A 19,566-nucleotide genomic window follows, 5' to 3' on the forward strand; every position below is an offset into this window, starting at 1 on the left:
AAGTCTTGGCATATAGAAGATACTTACAACTACAGTAAATGAATATTACCTACAAAATGAAAAATTAAATCCTAGCATATAAAGGTTAGATAGAAAAGAAGAAAATAAAGGATATGTAAAAGAAACAAACCATGACTTCAGAGGAAATCCAAGAGAGTGTTAGAATCATAAGAGTCAAGAGCAAGAAGGAAGTATTCAGTTGTGCAAAAACTACAAAAAGTCTCATAAATATGAAGACATGCACAATTTTGTCAGATGTTGCAACACAGAGGCTAATGATAACAAAACCAGTTTCAGTTGACTTGTGTTGGCAGGGGTGAAACTTCAGGTTGTGGTGGAATTGAGAAAAAAGAGAATGTGAGGAAGTGGAGATAGCTTGTTTCAAGTAACTCTTCTGAGAAATGTGGCCCTGCAGAAGACTGGGACAATATCTTGGAGAAAGACTGCAGAGAGACAAAAGCTCCAGAGAAGTTTGTTGGGTTTTGATTTTCACTTTAAGGATGGGAGATACAAGTATACATTTGAATACTGATACATAATCTGATAGGAAGTAGTTGAAGATATGAGGAAGATAGGGTTTAACTGAAGGAGTGAATGTCTTCAGAAGGCTTTAAACCCACCAGTAGACTGAGAGAATGTAATCTTGTTTTCACCAGTCAACAGTTTTTGAGTGCTATATGCAAAGCTCACTACTAGGCACCAGTGCTGTACAAGTGAAGAAGTGAAGTGAAGTGAAATGAAGTGAAGTCGCTCAGTCGTGTCCGACTCTTTGCGACCCCATAGACTGTAGCCTACCAGGCTCCTCTGTCCATGGGATTTTCCAGGCAATAGTACTGGAGTGGATTGCCATTTCCTTCTCCGGGGATCTTCCCAACCCAGGGATCGAACCCAGGTCTCCCGCATTGTAGACAAACGCTTTACCATCTGAGCCACCACGGAAGTAAAAGTGAAGAAGATAGCCAATAAGCCTGCCCTCAAAGACTGTAATTTTTAATGTGGAAGAAAGAAAACATGTAAACAAGTAAATGAATATAGAAGATTTTGAATATTAATAATTGCTATAAAGCAGTCAAGAGAGTCCAAGTACTAGAGCCAGACCATGCTCTGCATGCCTCCGTGTGTTAGCCGAAAACCAAAATCAAATAGGAGCTTCCAAATCTTGTGACCCAGGCAAAACTCCACTTCTCTTTCCTTTAAAACTCATAGCCTCACAAGCCATTCATCACAAGCCATGGTCTCCGTACACATCCCTCACTATCCAGCCATTAATCCCTATACTGATTTGTACATCACATTTCCTGAGTCAATCTTCCATCCCTCTCCAGTGCACAAAATCTTTCCACCGTGAGTCCTTCTGGAACACAAGTCATCAACCAAATCATATTTCCTTAATGTCTTCTTTAAAATATTCCTTCTACTAAATTTATTTACTGAACCCTGTCTCTTCGCTACAGCCCCTGCTTCAAGCAGTGGTAGTTTTCCCTCCCTGTCTTCATATCACAGATCCTGATGGTGCAGTAGGTGTTTAGTGCTTTATTAATGCTTCCAGAACATTTTCCTCCCCTCTCCCCTCATCTTTGAATCCTGTACTGTCAGACTACTGCACCCATTACCACTCTTGTTGAAGTTACCTTCCAACCCCACAGTTTACTCCTCCCTTGATCCTTGAACATTTTAGCTCCTGGACCACTTCACTCTAAGATTCCTCCTATTCTTACTCTTGGGGATTTTGAGATTCTCACTGATAATCCATCCAATACCTTGGCCTCTCAGTTCTTTAGTCTCCTCTCCTCCAATGACATTGTCTTTTACTCTGTTACTCACCCTAAAATCATTCTAGATTTTTCATTACCATTAATTAATCTCTATATAATCTCAATTTCCCTGGTGGCTCAGACAGTAAAGCGTCTGCCTGCAATGTGGGAGACCCGGGTTCAATCCCTGGGTCAGGAAGATCCCCTGGAGAAGGAAATGGCCACCCACTCCAGCACTCATGCCTGGAAAATTCCATGGACAAAGGAGCCTTGTAGGCTACAGTCCATGAGGTCGCAAAGAGTTGGACACGACTGAGCGACTTCACTTCAATCTCAATTTCAAACATTCCATCTTCTAATCTCTACCTTATTTCTAGAATCTCAACTCCAGACACCCTTCAATACCATTGGCATCTACAATCCATTGTCCTACCACTATCTCATTGTCTCTTACCCTTTCGCTCATCTCCTTATTTCTTTCTCTCTCTCTCCTTGGTATTATGGGTTGAACTGTGACCTCTCTAAAAATATGCTGAAGTCCTAGTACGTGTACCTAGTAGTCCCCAGCAGCTGTGAACGTGATCTTATTTTAATATAGGGGCTTTGCAGATGTAATCAATTGAGGTCATTAGGATAGTCCTTAATCCAATATGACTAGTGTCCTTAACAGAAAGAGGAAAATTTGAACACCAACACTCAGAGGGAAGACAACCACGGGAAGACAGAGGTAGAGATCCGAACTATACAAGCCCAAGCCAAGGAACACCCGGAGCTATCGGAAGCGGGAAGAGGAACACGGCCCTGCCAACACCTTGACTACACATTTCTCACTTCCAGAACTCTGAGACAACACACGTCTGTTATTTTAAAGTACTAACTTTATGGTACTCTGTTACAGAAGTCCTGTTAAACTAATACACCAGGTTAAACTATATATGGTCAGATAATGACATTATGATAAAAGGTATTAAATGGCCAAATGATAAAATCATTCCCACGCATACACTCTGAATTAATTCCCTTGTCTCTCACTTTATTGTACTTGACTAAACAATAAACACTGATTACATTCCATTTTCATCTTTCTTCATGACTACACTTGCACAGTAAAGCCTGGTTTAAGAAAAATACACAACCATATTGATTGATCTTACTTAAAATACATGGTTATTAAGTGCAATTGGACTCGAATGGTGCTTGGCAATTATACTGTATTTCTCTACTCCACTCATTCCTCCTTTCTCCTATGAAACTATTTCATCTCTCTCTTAAAAATCTCCAAAAACTCCTCCCTAATCCTTACTCAGAGTAAATGTCCTGTTTTGATAACCTTTCTAAAAAAATTTCCACAAGCTCCCAGGACATCATCTTACCTACATGTCCTCATGTTATCTACAGGTCCTCATGTTCTTTGCCTTCCATCTGTATTCTTAGCCCTTCCCTTTACACAATACATTATCCCCTCTTCTCTACTCAAAGAAATTGCTCTAAAAATGTCCTTTCCTTCCTCTACCATAAAACATTCTTTCCCTACCAGATCATTTCTACTAGCTATTATTTCTCCCTTCTTATATAAAAAAAACAACAAATCAACTTTTTCTCCCACTTCACTTTCAGCCACAGCCCTCTCTTCTTTTCTCCATAAAATAACATCTACTTCAGTTTACCATGACAGTTGCAGTTTACGTTTTATTATTAAATACTGGTTTAATTATTAATAGTGCCCTTTTCAAATGCATTCCAGTTTGGATTGTAAATTACATAGCTAGCTTACCTCTTGGTGTAAAACTCCCTAAAACTGTTGTCTGTCTTCATTCTCTCCAATGTTTCACCTTTTATTTTCTCTTGTGCCCCACGACAACCAGATCTTGCCCCACAATCATCTTTTCGACCTCTGAGCAACATTTAACAGTCAGCCATTCCCTCCTTCATAAACAATGTCTTCATTAGGCTAAATTTTAGGGCACCACTGTCTGATTTTCCTTCCATCACCACTTCATGGTCTCCTGTCCTGGTTTTTCCTCACCTTTCTGGCCTCTGAACACTGAATTGGCAAAGAGCTCATTCTTTAAACTTCTGCTTTTTATCTGCATTCATTCTCTCCTTACTATTCTCCCAAGCTATTTAGGGATGGAACTAAAATCCATCATACCTCCCCAACAACACACACTCAGAGTAAAGAGATGCTAAAATAACAGTAGATGGTTCTTAATTTTGTCTAAGAAAGAGACTTATCTTCAAGGATTTTGCTTCGCTGAAGATGGGTGTGTACATCACAGCTGAGTGTTTCAGATGCGAACGCTGAACATTCTACTAGGCATTTAAGTAAGATGCTCACGTTAGAAACCATGACTCTTAGCTTTCATATACCATGTCCAATCCAATAGCAAATTCCCTACAGCTGCACCTCCAAAATGTATCTAGGCTCCAACCACTTCTCACCACTTCTGTTCCTTTAACACCTCTGATCCTATACCTTTAAGTTGCTAATGTCACACAAAATTAACATCATTATACATTGTGTCCAAAAACAAAAACTAATAATTTTTAATGCACTGTCCTCAAAGTATATAGAAAATAAAATCTGGAGTTACAAACCAAAGTTACAATAATACTAGCCATTGAACTAATATATTTTTTTAATGTATTAGTCTCTTAAATCTTGTATAAAACAAAGAGTGGAGTCACACACCATTGTTACAATAATACTAGATGTTATAATTGTCTATATATTTACTTTTACTGAAACTTTTATTCCTTCATATGACTTCGAGCTACTGTCTAATTTCCTTTCATTTCAAACTTTGTATGCCTGATTTTTAATGATGACAGTCACTACTGGTAAGAGCGCTCCTGAGGACACTAACCTTGTTCAAGCCTTTTGGAAAGTAGTTTCTATCTTGGAAAATTCATGGTCTTCGATGCAGTTATTCCACTTTTGGAAATCTATCCTAAGAAAATAATCCCAAAATATAGGCAATCTTTTCGAACAAAAATGTTTGTTAGAGTTACTTACATTAGTGAAACACTGGGCAAGACCCAGATGATTAATAATAGAGCAACTGTTACATAAACTTAGTATATATACTCAATAAGTCTTATATAATAATAAAATTATATCTATAAAGCATTCAAAGTGCTATGGGAAATGGTTCATAGTATATTAAGAAGAAAAACTATTTCATGATTCAGTTCAGTTCAGTCGCTCAGTTGTGTCCAACTCTTTGCAACCCCATGAACTGCAGCAAACCAGGCCTCCCTGTCCATCACCAACTCCCGGAGTTCACTCAAACTCATGTCCATTGAGCCAATGATGCCATCCAGCCATCTCATCCTCTGTCATCCCCTTCTCCTCCTGCCCCCAATCCCTCCCAGCATCAGGGTCTTTTCCAATGAGTCAACTCTTCTCATGAGGTGGCCAGAGTACTGGAGTTTCAGCTTTAGCATCATTCCTTCCAAAGAACACCTAGGACCGATCTCCTTTAGAATGGACTGGTTGGCTCTCCTTGCAGTCCAAGGGACTCTCAAGAGTCTTCTCCAACACCACAGTTCAAAAGCATCAATTCTTCCATGCTCAGCTTTCTTCACAGTCCACAAACATAAATGCCAGGCAATTTGTGTAATTACAAAATAAAATAATGAGATGTAACATTGATGAAAACATACTTAGTATACTCATATTATTAAGATACTTTAGAAGTGGACAATCCAAGCAATTATGCTAAAAAACAAATACAATGAGGTTGTGATAGGTCGAATAATGGCCCCCCACAATTCACCTCCCCAGAACTTTTTGTTGTTTTATGTTATTTGTTTTATTGCAAATATAATTTAGACTTTCAAACATGGAGATTATTCTGGATTATCCAAATAGCTCAGATCTAATCATAGGAGTCCTTAAAAGCTATGAAAGTTCTCCAGGGATGGGGGAGCCTGGTGGGCTGCCATCTATGGGGTCAGAGACGGACACGACTGAAGTGACTTAGCAGCAGCAGCAGAAACAGAAGAGATGAGACAGAATGGGAAGGTCAGAGAGATGTGAAGTGTGAAAAGGACTCAACCTACTGTTGCTCACTTTGAAGATGGCAGAAGGAAGTCTCAAGCTAAAGGATATGGGTGGACTTTGGATACCAAGAACAATTCCAAGTTGGGAATGACAACCAGCAAAGAAATGGAACCTCAGCCAAACCCGCAAGGAACTGATGTTGGCCAACTGAATGACTTCAAAGCAGATTCACCCCAGAGCCTCCAGAAAGGAATGCAACCGGACTAACACCTTGATTTCAGATTCTCGTGACTCTCAGAAGTGTTCCCAACTGACCCATACTGTACCTACTGAACTGTGAAATAGTAACTTGTAGTTTCTTATGGCAACAGTAGGAAACTAATGCAGAGGGTGAAACATAGGAGGTCAGCTTAATAACAAATGACATAAGTACACTATAAAGAGGAAAGGAATACATACCATTCACTTTTTTTTTTTTTTTTTTTTTGCTGTGCTACACAGTATACGATATCTTAAGTTCCCTGACCAGGGATCCAATCTGTGCCCCCTGCAGTGAAACTCAGAGTCTTAACCCCTGAACCACCAGAGAAGTCCCACCTTTCACATATTTTTGATCATGGAGACAACATGCATACTATAAAAGGAAGCTTAATAGTATTCCGGGATGGACTGAGAGAGTATTGTGCTTAAACAAATACTTTGTTATTGCTAATATGTGGAATCTAAAAAATATAACAAATGAACATATTTTATATAACAAACAGAAACAGACTCACAGATACAGAGCACAAACTAGTGGTTATCAGTTGGGAGAGGGAACAGGGTATGAAAAAGACAGGGGTATATTATAGGATACATTGTACAGCACAGCCATTATTCTGTAGTAACTTTAAATGGAGTAAAATCTATAAAAATATTCAATCATTATACTGTATACTTAAAATAGTATTAAGAGGCTATCACCAAAAAGGGTTAGAAGGAGAAAAAACAAGGTTGTCATGGGTGTCAAACCACTCTAATGCAATGATTTGATAATGAAAAGATCAAACAGTCTGGTCATTCAAGGCAGTTTGGGAATTTGGGTGCAATTAAGAAAGGTAACTAAGCAGTGGATTGTTAAATACAAATGTTGAACCAACCTGTGAGCTTGGGTATCTGGAAGTAAATGTGCTGACTCTGATCAAGTCATATGGTTAATAAAATCATTTTATTATACTTGATCTTGGCCAAAAGGCCGAGAAGAGGTATTAAAATCATTTAATTATAGATCCACATTGTGTCACTCTTTTCTCAGGTCAGCACCTCTAGATGAAGACTGACTGCGAAGACATGAAACTCATTTTCTTGGTGCTGTGTGCAAGGTCCTTGGGACGAGAATAATACAGGTAGTCTAGGTTTAGATAGAAACTGGCAGGCTATGGCCAACTGCCTATTTTTGTGAAGTTTTACTGGAACATCGCCATAGCCATTTCTTTTCATATTGTCTGCAGCTGTTTTCACTCTGCGATGGCAGAACTGAGTAGCTGTAACAGATACCACATTGTCCACAAGATACCATTTGGCCCTTTACAGGAAAAAAAAAGAAAAAACCCACCTGCTGACTCCTGGACTAATGAATACAAGGCTTAAATGAAATGAGGTAAATGGAAAAATGTACACTGAGGTTTAAAAAAAATAAATTACAAATATAAAGGACAGGAGAGACCTGACTCAGCAATAACACATATGAACGAAAACGTCCTAATGGTTACAAACCAGTACATATTTTGTATGGACGGGAAAAAGTCCTTAAAAACCAAGTAAACATACTCTTGTGCTGTGCTAAGTCACTTCAGTCATGTCCAACTCTTTGTGACCTTATAGACTATAGCCCGCCAGGCTCCTCTATCCATGGGATTCTCCAGGCAAGAATACTGGAGTGGGTTGCCGTGCCCTCCTCCAGGGAATCTTCCCAACCCAGCGATTGAACCCATGTCTTCTCTGTCTCCTGCATTGCAGGTGGATTCTTTACCCACTGAGCCACTTGGAAAGCTCCAAATGTACCCTTAGATTACCCTAAAAGAAACAGTATTTGGACCAGCAGTTGCAGTTCTTCCGGCATTAACCATGCTCCAATACATACTCTTCTCTCCAACCTGTTCTCTGCCTAGAACCTTATCATTCTGGTTAGTGAACACATCTTTCAGACTTTAGCTTAGATATCATCTCCTCTGCAAAGCCTTTGATTCCCCAACTGTAGGTTACATGTACTTACCTATCATGGCATTTAACTCATCATATTAAAATTGAAATTTACTTGTCTAGTTCCCCGTGTGGGAGATTTAATCCATGTGGGCAAGGACAGGTACCTGGTATCCTAATACCAGACTCAATGCCTGCCATGTAATAGTTTTAAACATGTTTTGGGTTAATGAATTCCATTATAGTTCTCATCAGTCAGACCACATGGTATTAAGTATTCAGTTGAGCAAACTGCTGGTTCCCCACTCAAATCTACCACTTCCCTGCAGGCAGAGCCCTAATTTTAACCAGTGGTGGTTTTGGCAGGAATGTGATATACTTCAGTAAGAGACATGACAGCACATCTGATGAGGAATTTCTGAAAAGGAATTTTACTTTTAAAAATAAAGAAAGTCACCAGTGTACATTTTTATATTATTTGTGCTTCAACTTCTAAAATGTTCACACAAATGGCCTCTGGGCATATTAAAGAGTTGCACAAAAAGTGGATCAAAATAAAAATCAACGTGGAAGCTGACTCAGCAAAATATATTAACAAGACACTGAATTCTAAAGGCAAAAAGTGGGGTAGAGGACTTAATAAGCATGTAAGAATTGTGAAGTATTAACTGGACCCCCACTAAAATTATAGGAAAGGCTTACACATATGATTACAGTTACTCTTAAACACCTGTGCTAATGCAGCAATTATCTACCACTTTTAAAAGATATACTTGGCATTGGCATGTTTTTATACTGAGAATATGGCAATACCTAAATGGCACCCCACTCCAGTATTCTTGCCTGGAAAATCCCATGGACTGAGGAGCCTGGTAGGCTGCAGTCCATGGGGTCGTGAAGAGTCAGACATGACTGAGCGACTTCACTTTCACTTTTCACTTTCACGCACTGGAGAAAGAAATGGCAACCCACTCCAGTGTTCTTGCCTGGAGAATCCCAGGGACGGGGGAGCCTGGTGGGCTGCCATCTCTGGGGTCGCACAGAGTCGGACACGACTGAAGCGACTTAGCAGCAGTAGCAGCAAAGTTCCGTAAATTTACAGAAAAAAGAAACTAAAAAGTTGCTTAGCTTGTTCATTCTGTTTCCCTCTTCAGAACCTTTTGCCTTGCCTTCATAGTTCTAATGCATCAAACAGAAAACCTCTTATTCAACATCAAGGAATAGAGAAAGTGAAAATATACCAGAGTGAAGAAAGCACCAAATGATTATCACAATGTTACATACACTATTAAGAATTATGAAGCAACTGTATTTAAGATAAATGCTAAGATGCCACAATATTATTGCTATGCCAATAAAATGTCTCCAATAGCACCAAGCTATTGGAAAAGTCCTGACTCACTTTTCTGTAGAAATTGGAATCTTAAGATCCCCACAGATACACTTCTGTGGGCAAATCATTTACAGAACTGAACTTCTGTACGTATGTGCCAATCTTTGCACACTGACTTGAAGACTGTCCATTTCCATTTTGTTCTTTAGACTTCGGTTCGTATGACACACCAAGTGAATTTCTTCTCATAAATTTCTTCTCATAGATCTCTCTCTTAGTGACTGGTCTGTTCAACATTATTTCCTTACACTGGATTTGCTCCCTATGGTTACTTTTAAAAACTTCTGCCCTGATAATACTATGTATATTTTCATTGGAGTTATTTTAAGTATTGTGAAAAGAAATTTGACTTTGATCAGATCCCTAATGCATTTACTTCACCTATATCCTTCAGAGGTAATTTTGACCTCTACTTATTCTTTAGTCATATGCCTTCTTATTTTTACAATTCTTAAGGTATCTTGAGTTTTTTGTTACATCAATAAAACAATTCTCCTAAGTGGCTGAAAGAAGGTTGATCACTTCACTGTATAATCTTAACCTCCAAAATGCTCAAGTATATTCCTTCACCTAAACCATCAAATATGTCTTCACATAAAAGTGAAGAATTAAAGTCAAGAATGAGAAATCTTACTTACCATTCAATAAAATGAAAATAAAATCTAATGTATAAGTTATTTAGTATCATCTTTTTATTTAAATGGTTTCAAAATTTTTTAAAACCTATTACTCCTCTTGCTGATTCAATGATACTTTTTCTTCTATGACCAAAAAACTATCATACAAATGGAAAAAAAAAGACATTTAGTTGATTTCATATCAATATTTCTTAACATTATTCTCCTAAAAGAGTTTCAAATTCTCAGACCGACCAAAACTACACAGGAGTGTTGGCAACACTTATGCCGAATTTTAATACTGTAACATTAACATGAATTTCCCTCCACTGTACAATGATCCCTTGGATAATACCTAATGGTTTCTAAAATCACCACACATACATTTTTGCTTCATATTACCTTAATTTTTGTACTTCTCAAAAAGGCAGCAAAATTTTTTTAAATGTCAAGTATCATAATTTAATGAAATTGGTGTTTTGAAAACACTACTGCTTTAGTATTTCTATATATCCTGTATGATTCCAACTTTTCGTATTTTATCCTAAAAGGAAATTGAAATATAGCTCAAAATTTACTCTCTTCAGCATCCCTGGGTGCAAAGTCAAATGAGACTGTTCATACCTTAAGAAATAAGGCACAACTGATCTTAGGTAACAATTTCTAAAAACTGAAAACTATTTCAGCCACTACTCTCTTGGCCTTACTTCCATTCTGTTTAGCTAACAGGACTGGCAGATCTCAACAGCCACAACACCATATGCTACAATCAAAGCCAGATGACATTCTGGCACTAGCAGTTGTAATGAAGCGGTGCTAATTTTCAGTTCTGTGATGATTTGCAATAAATTAAGTAGAATTTCAGATTCTCAAAACTCAGAAGAGTGTAACAGAGCAAATTTCTCTATTCTCCATCTTTTTTCTTGACACTTACTCCTTGGAAAAAAAGTTATGACCAACCTAGATAGCATATTCAAAAGCAGAGACATTACTTTGCCAACTAAGGTCTGTCTAGTCAAGGCTATGGTTTTTCCTGTGGTCATGTATGGATGTGAGAGTTGGACTGTGAAGAAGGCTGAGTGACAAAGAACTGATGCTTTTGAACTGTGGTGTTGGAGAAGATTCTTGAGAGTCCCTTGGACTGCAAGGAGATCCAACCAGTCCATTCTGAAGGAGATCAACCCTGGGATTTCTTTGGAAGGAATGATGCTAAAGCTGAAGCTCCAGTACTTTGGCCACCTCATGAGAAGAGTTGACTCATTGGAAAAGACTCTGATGCTGGGAGGGATTGGGGGCAGGAGGAGAAGGGGACGACAGAGGATGAGATGGCTGGATGGCATCACTGACTCGATGGCCGTGAGTCTGAGTGAACTCCGGGAGTTGGTGATGGACAGGGAGGCCTGGTGTGCTGCGATTCATGGGGTCACAAAGAGTCGGACACGACTGAGCAACTGAACTGAACTGAACTGATGGACACAAGGAGGCTGCCACTTTTAATAACTACCACCTCCTACTCTTATGCCTAATGTTTCATCTCCCTTCAATTCCAACTGAGAGGAAAAACTCAATACCTGAAAAACATCCTTGATATCTCATCCATTATTTTATTATTTCAACAAATTTATTGGGAACCTACTATGTGCCAGGCACTGTATGAGGCACAAAGAATACAAAGTTGAACAATGACACAAAAACATAATTCCTGTCCTCATGGAGTTTACAATCTAGAGGCTCTACATTAATCAAACAAATATATATAAAATTACAAAGGTGTTCAACATTAAATAGAGGTCATGTGATAATGTAATTTTTTTCTTACTCTGAAAAAAATTAGGGAATGCTTCCCTGAGGAAGTGATGAATGAGCTGAGATCTGAAAGACAAATAGGAGTTAACTAAATGATGAAGGTATTTCAAGCAAAAGAATAGCATGAACAAGGGTTCCTTTGGTGAAAGAAGCACTTTAATTCTCACTAGTTTCAGATATTTAAAGTGCAATAAGAGTCAAATACAAAGTAAATTAAACGAGGAGCACAATGAAACTAAGAAGTAGTAATAACTAACTTCTCCTAAATGCTTTTAAGGTGATGTGCCAGTCACTGCTTTAATGTTTTGAGGTATTAACTCTTTCAATGTTCAGAATTATAAATAGCAGCCCTAATAATTGATATCATAGGTAACATAAAATATTTTTGTTTCCATCTAGGGTTAGGTGAGTTACCTTGATTAAAACCGCACTTTAAAAAAAAAAGAGAGTGAAATCTGCCTGCAGTATAAAAATGAATCAGAAAGGTCAGAGTAGCTTAGGAAGACCAACTAGGAGGCTACAGAAGTAACTGCAGGCAAAAAGTGCTAATGTTAGTGTAGACTAGAAAAGTGGTAAATGAAGAGAAGTAGACAGATTTACTAGGTAAAATGAAAGGATGTGGTAATGAACTGATTGGGGAGGGGGTGATTAGAGAGAGGAAGTTCTAGGTTACTAACTTGGGAACCACTGACCACTGTGATGGTGGAACGTTAGATTGGATACATTAATAAAAACGTAAAGAGGAATATTTAAGCCTTGTATTGACAAGTACTGAATAAAAATAACTACAATAAAAACCCAAAAGAAGTTTCTGATTAATTTTGTCACATATATTTGCCTGCAATCATATAAAGCTATTCTTACATGGCTTAAATAATAATGTTCCATTACACCTAGTGTCACATGGTGATCTTTTGAACTCTACAATGAGAAAAGATAAAAATACAATACCAAGAATAAGTTTTTCACATATATGAACTTTAAAAGAAAAACACTAATATAATTTTCTTCCCCTGATTACTAACATCTCTGCTAGGGATTTAGCAAAGACAAGGCAATTTTAATTTTAATTTGTGGTCATTTAAAATCTCTGATAAGTTTATTACAGGTTGACTCTTATATTTCTCATACAGCTAAAAAGATTGAGACTAACTTAAAATTCTCCCCTTATTTTTCAAGTAGTTTGTTTTTATATACACACATCTTTTAAAAGCATTATATTCATCTTAAAAGAAAAAGATAAAAGACCAATAAATGATTCCTTTCCCTACCTCTGGAAAAATATATGAAATAAGGAATAAGGTTAAATAAAAACATATAATTGGGATTCCAGTGAAAAGAGCAGGTTATTAATTGTGATTTCAGTCAAGTCATTTGTTCTTTCTGAGCCATAAGGTCTTTATTAAACTTTTAAAATGTAAACAACACCTACCTCACAGGCTTGTTGTGGGAATTATACAGTGTTTTTGGAAATGATTTATGAATTTTAAATCTCTATAAAAATAGTAATCACTATAAATTTTTAAAAATCTAACAAAGCATATAGAATATTCAGCTTCATATTAATTATTATCTCTACTGTTTATATGACTTTCTTGAGATGGCCAAATAAATTGAAAATAAAAAAAACATTCAGGATCTATAACAGTAAGTAATTATAATACATCATAAATTTAAAGTTCATATGAACAAATATGTCAAATCTGAAAAACACTGCAAGTTCTAGAGAAGTTCATGTACCATCAATCCTGCTTTTCTATAATAGAGACTGCTTTTGTTGAATATATACCTATAGATCAAAAGTACTCTACTAAGGTTATAAGCTATACATTCAAAATATTTAATTAGACCTTTGCTTTTAATCTAAAACTATACAACAGTCTTAGATTAAAATGGTTTAACATGATTTCTAAAATACTCTGAGGTAAAATAATAACAATTTAACTTGTTCTTTGCTATATCCTTAGCTCCCAAAACACGGCCTGTATTTTTAAATAATGTTAATGAAAATGCACATTAAAGACAAAAAAAAAAGGCCAGTACCATTTTCAATAAAATCTAAAATCACTCTAACACTTAATGTAAAATGAAATATATTTCCTTCCAAGTATTTAGAGATAGGAATGGCTATATAAGTCATGCCAAACAAGCAAAGCACCATAAAGTATCCTAATGTGGTTGAAAATTTGAAATTTTTCAAGTAACTTAAAGAGCAGTCCAGCTGTTTCAGTTCTACCTTGAATATATTTATGTTTAAGAATGTGAATTTTAAAATAGACCCCACTTAGTTTAATTCTACCAGAAATATATTTTAAATTGTTAAAAGCCTCTGTTTCTTAAATACTCATAAACTTTTATTTCATAATGCATGATTGAGACTCTCTCTCATGTCAGTTTCAACCTTAACAATCCCTAGAAAATAGAATTCAAAATTTACCAGTTATTCTTATTTCAATATATAAGTCACATAGAACTTTAATCAAAACTAGCATTATAAATTCAACATGTGCAAACAACCACCTGTTAAGATACTATAGGAATGGTATGAAATCATTTTATGTATGTGAAAAGAAAATTCTCTGAAAACATTCCCCTCCTTAAATAGAGGAAAGACAAAGATAAAGAAATAATATAAATAGTATTAATTAAAATTCTTATAGTTACAAACGCTGCCAAATTTAGCAGGATAGTTAAATTACTCTTTGATGTCTAACAATACATGTTTAAAGGAATGTACAAGCAATGCTTTTTAAATCAGTTGGCCATATACTCTAATGCTTTGCTTTTTTACAGTTTGTGCTTTTTATTTTAACATTTGTACCATCTTCTTTCTTGAAAACTATAGCTTCAACTTATACAGCGTACCCATCACTTAAAATGATTCTTTTTCACATTTTCAAGTTACCTCCTACGTTCTGTAGGGTGATGATTTTCCAGAGTTTTCAAACCCAGCAATTAGATAATTTATTAATTTGATTGGGCTTTTTTTTTTAAGTAATAGTTATAGATTTAAGTACATAATTTTAGTAACACTTAAAATGTAAGCCTCCTTTTATTTTACGTTAGCCCTAAAAGCATCTGAATCTCTGTAAATAATAGCAAATTATTAACAAAGTGATAAATAAATTCAGCAATCTGTGAGAACACAATAGATTTTCATTTTTCTTTTTAAAAAATGTCTATAATGTAATATCAAAATTAGGAAATGACATCTCCTATTCATGAGGCATAGAATTCATCTTACAGTATGCACTGACTTCCTCTATATCACACCAGTTTAAAAGAGGGTTAAACCCTAAAACTCAAAACAACCAAAAGATTGTAATGCCCGTACCTAGTATTTTCTAAACTGGTTTTGGAATAGTCACCACTTCATTACATTCTATTTCATTTTATTGTCTTTTCATGAAAAGGAAAGTTTCCCATTAATTGGTAACATCACATTATAAATATAACCTCCACAATCCAAAGCTATAACTTGAATTTCTGGCTGCCACTCCTGATATTCAACTGATGGAGAAGAGCATCTTTTTCTAAGTGAGCCTCTGCAAGAGCCGTTTTAGCTTTAGCCAATTCTTGTTTAAGTGATTCATTCTCTTCCATGAGCTGAAATGATAAATTTGGAAAATAAGGAAATGTAACCATTTTCAGGAAATACAGACTATTTATACAGTATCTAAAGGTGTGACCCACAAGTCAGCAACATTACCCAATGCGGGTGAGGGTGCACTTAAGCTGAAAATTGCTCTGAGAAGTTATTTGGAAACACATACCAAGCACTTACAAATGTCTGTTAAGTTCTGACCCAGCAATTTAAAACACGAATTAACTCCTAAATTCCAAATCTAATAGTGATTTTGTTTAATTTCAATTTGCCTTAAGACGCTGCCTGACCTCACTCCTTCTTGCTAAGCCTCTCTCCTCGTTCACCTTTCATGTCACAGACATTTCTTGTTTACCCCACTCTACCTATGGACTTTCATCTTTCCCTCTGACGTTTAAAAACTCTTAAGTTTTCTGCATTCTATTAACGTCCATAATTGGTGGTCTTCTCTTATCACGTGAGTCACTCTCTTAGATGTTCTCTTCTACTCCTGTGGCTCCAACAATTATATAGTCTGCTATAGGACAGGCCTCTCTTGAGCTCCAGACCTACATTCTGAAGATCTCACTGGACATTTTCATCTAGATGTCAATACGTCTTCTCTCATTAAGACTCAGTTCAATCCTGTTGGAACCATCCTCTAATCTCTAATGAAGAAAATGTGATAAAACCTTCTCCACAGGAAAAAGTATTTACACAGATCCTTTAAAATATATGCATTCAACTTCAAAGAGTTCTCAGATTTCTTTTAGGTGCAGCTTAAGAATGCCTGTCTCACAGACCAAATTGGGTATTTTACCATACTTTCCTAAACTCTAGTACATATAACACATGTACGCTGTGACTACTGTTTACACACTTATACTTTCCCATTCAATTCTGAGTTTCTCAATAGATAGGGAGTGGTATTCTCTTCCAATTCTATATCCTTAGCTTAGAGCTGACATCTAACAAATCCTGCTAAATAGATGAATAAACTCATTCTGTAGTTTCATCAAAGAGAATTAAAATTCTGCTGGATAGAATTTTATAATAGCAAAAAAAAAAAAAGAAGCAACTCAAATATTGACAAATGTTAAAAGTAACCTTTAGAAATGATAATATAGCCATACCCATATTAATGTGCCATTAACAATAAATATGAAGCATTGACTATACTTCATTAAATATAAAATAAAATAGATGAAGCATATGCAGCAATATGGAGAACATTTGTTAAACAACGTTAAGCAAAAAGTACAGTATATATACGTGTGAAAGTGTTAGTCCATCAGTCGTATCAGACTCTGCGACCCCATGGACTGTAGCCCACCAGGCGCCTCTATCCATGGAGTTCTCCAGGCAAATACTGGAGTGGGTTGCCATTTCCTTCTCCAGGGGATCTTCCCAACCCAGGGATTAAACCTGGGTCTCCCCCACTGCAGGCAGATTCTCTACCACCTGAGTCACCAGGGAAGCCCCACAGCATATATACTAGGATAGCAATTGTTTAGAAAAATTATGGAAAGAGACTGAGAGGAAAAATTTTAAAAATACTTATAGCACTATGGGAGGTTACAATATGTCAGAGATGTTTTAAAATATTTTTCCAAAGTTCTGAAATATTATGATACTTTTGTAACTTAAAAATAAGACATCAAAATGAACATATCCTCCAATTAGCTTTTGCAGATACCAGAAATGGCACTCTCCCACATTTCCTCCTTTATCTTCTTTTAGACTACAACTTCTGTGAAGGCTGGGAATGGCCATACCTTGCTCAACACTGTATCAACTAACTGCCTAGTACATAACAAGCACTCAACAAACGTGATTTAAATAAGTAAATAAATAATGCATAATAACTATGTTAATTGCTGAATTGAATGAGTACGAACTAGGTTTCCCATTACCTGTTCCCTAGTAAAGTCAAAAGAGCACTCAGGAAGGTTGGCTGACTGCGAAGGCCAAGGAACTTCTGGGCTCGTCTGAGTGGCTTGAGTGACACTGTGTTGTTTCTTCAGATCACACTTTCCACTGGTATGCAGCACTGAATCACTTTTGACATTTTCTTCCAAATCATTTCTAGTGTTAAGCATCTGAGAATCTAATCAGACAAATAAAATATTCAGATAAAATTTCTAAATACTTGATAAATCTTAAGTTCTCTTGTGAAAACCTATTTAAAATGAGTATGTCATAGTATGAAGACATTATTATGAAACAAAAAACAATAAAGTCAAATAAAGAAAAAGCTCATTCATTGGAAAGATTAACAAACTCAAAATCAAAAGCTCATCTGTTGAAAAGAAGAATAAAATTGAAAAAAACCTTAGATATATAGACCAAAAAATAAAAGATAAAAAGAAAAAAATTACTAGAATCAGAAATGAGAGAGGGGACATTACTATTGTCCCTTTAACAGAAATAAAAATAACTATATAGGAATACTGTGAAGAATTGTATACCAATAAATTAGATAACTTAGATGAGGTAGAAAAACTTCTACAAAGACACAAACTACCGAAACAGACTCAATAAGAAACAGACTAAATCAGTAATCAAAAATAAAACAAAAATATATTCAGAGAAAAGCCCAGGCCCAGATATGGCTTCAACAGTGAATTCTACCAAACATTAAAAGAATTAATACCAAATCTTTAGAAACTTCCAAAAAATAGAAGAGGAGGAGCATTTTTTAAGTCACTCTATAAAACCCTGATTGCAAAACCAAAGAAATCATAAAAAAGTAAACTAAAATCAATATACTTAATATAAATGAATACAAAAACCCTCAATAAACATTAGCAAACTGAACTCAGCAATATAATAAAAATAATTATAGGCCATGGCCAAGTGAGATTTACCCCAGGAGTGCAAGGTTGATTTAACATTCAAAAAATAAATTAACATCACATCAACAAAACAGAATAAAACAAAAGTCACATGGTCATCTCAACAGATGCAGAAAAAAGATATTTGACAAAACCCAGTACTTTCTCATGATAAAAACAGCAAACCAGGAATAGAAGGTTCTCAATCTGTTAGAGGAAATTTTCAAAAATTCCACAGCTAATCTCACACTTAATGGTAAAAGACTGGATGTCCCCCCTAATATTGGGAATAAGACAAGGACATTTTCTCTCAATACTTTTACTCAACACTGTCCCAGAGGTCCCAGGCAAGGTAATTAGGCAAGAAAAGGAAATAAAAGGCATCCAGATTAGCAAGGAAGAAGTAAAACTATCTCCATTCACAGATGACATGATCTTGTACATAGGGGAAAAAAAAATAGAGAATCCACTAAAAACTCGTAGAGCTAATGAACAAGCTTAGCAAGTCTGCAGGATATATGATTAATATACAAAAATTAATTGTTTTTCTAAGCACTTGCAATCAATAATTCAAAATTAAATTAAGAAAACAGTTCCATTTAAAATGTTATCCAAAAGCCAGGAAATATTTTTACAAATCAACATTTTTTCTAATTTTTTGAATCACAGAGAGTCAGAGCATATAGGGTGCAAGTGAACAGAAGCCCAAGTCAAACTTGTTTTTAAACAAGGAAATGTATTTGTTTCCATAATAGCAGAGTCAAAGTGATGGTGCTTCAGGTATGGATGATATTGGAATTCGTATGATGTCCTCAGGAGTGTCATTCTGGGAACCTGACTCTATCTACTTTTCAGGTCCACTTCTCTCTTCTTCTGTGTTAGTCCAGTCATATGATGGCAAAGGTAACCTCTGGTGACCAAACAAGTAAGTTTTACAGCCTGTGACCCCTTCGCTCTCAGTGTCATTTTCAATTCACACACACAAGACTCAGAATGCTTGGTTCACAGTCCATTCATGTTATCACTCAGTGTCCCAAGGGCTGAAATCTTTTGACTGGTCCACCTGGGTCCCTTTCCCACTTTAGTGATAGGGCCATATGATTGTCAGGTTCAACCAAAACCACACTTAACTGTTGGGACAGAGAGCTAGTTCATCAAACCAAATTATATTAAGAAGACAGAAGAGTAATATCTGTTCAACATAATTGTTCCCCTTAAAAACATTCCGAGAAGGTGGCAGCTAGGTCAAAGTACAAAAATACTTTTTAAAGCTTTTGTTCATATTGTCAAATTACCCTTCATAATGATTCTAATAATTTTACCCCAATTTTTTATGTATCAAAATAGTTTTATGTACATGGGTAAATGTCACTGAATTGAGTTTTGGTCTGT

General features: G+C 36.1%; 1 protein-coding gene across 5 annotated transcripts in view; it reads right to left on the reverse strand.

Moving 5' to 3' along the window:
• Nucleotides 1–11,535: 11,535 nt before the first annotated feature.
• The window catches only part of BLTP3B (bridge-like lipid transfer protein family member 3B), an 88,745-nt gene continuing 80,714 nt past the window's right edge, over nucleotides 11,536–19,566 (reverse strand). For all 5 annotated transcript variants that reach the window (XM_004006648.4, XM_060414109.1, XM_042247124.1 and 2 more), the window contains 2 exons: nucleotides 17,254–17,447; nucleotides 11,536–15,363 (listed from right to left, as the gene is read on the reverse strand). In XM_004006648.4, the coding sequence (XP_004006697.2) occupies nucleotides 15,229–15,363; nucleotides 17,254–17,447 (329 nt within the window). In that variant the 3' untranslated portion in view covers nucleotides 11,536–15,228. The remainder of the gene's footprint in view (nucleotides 15,364–17,253; nucleotides 17,448–19,566) is intronic.

Source organism: Ovis aries, chromosome 3 (genome assembly GCF_016772045.2).
Source record: "Ovis aries strain OAR_USU_Benz2616 breed Rambouillet chromosome 3, ARS-UI_Ramb_v3.0, whole genome shotgun sequence".
Classification (NCBI taxonomy): domain Eukaryota; kingdom Metazoa; phylum Chordata; class Mammalia; order Artiodactyla; family Bovidae; genus Ovis; species Ovis aries.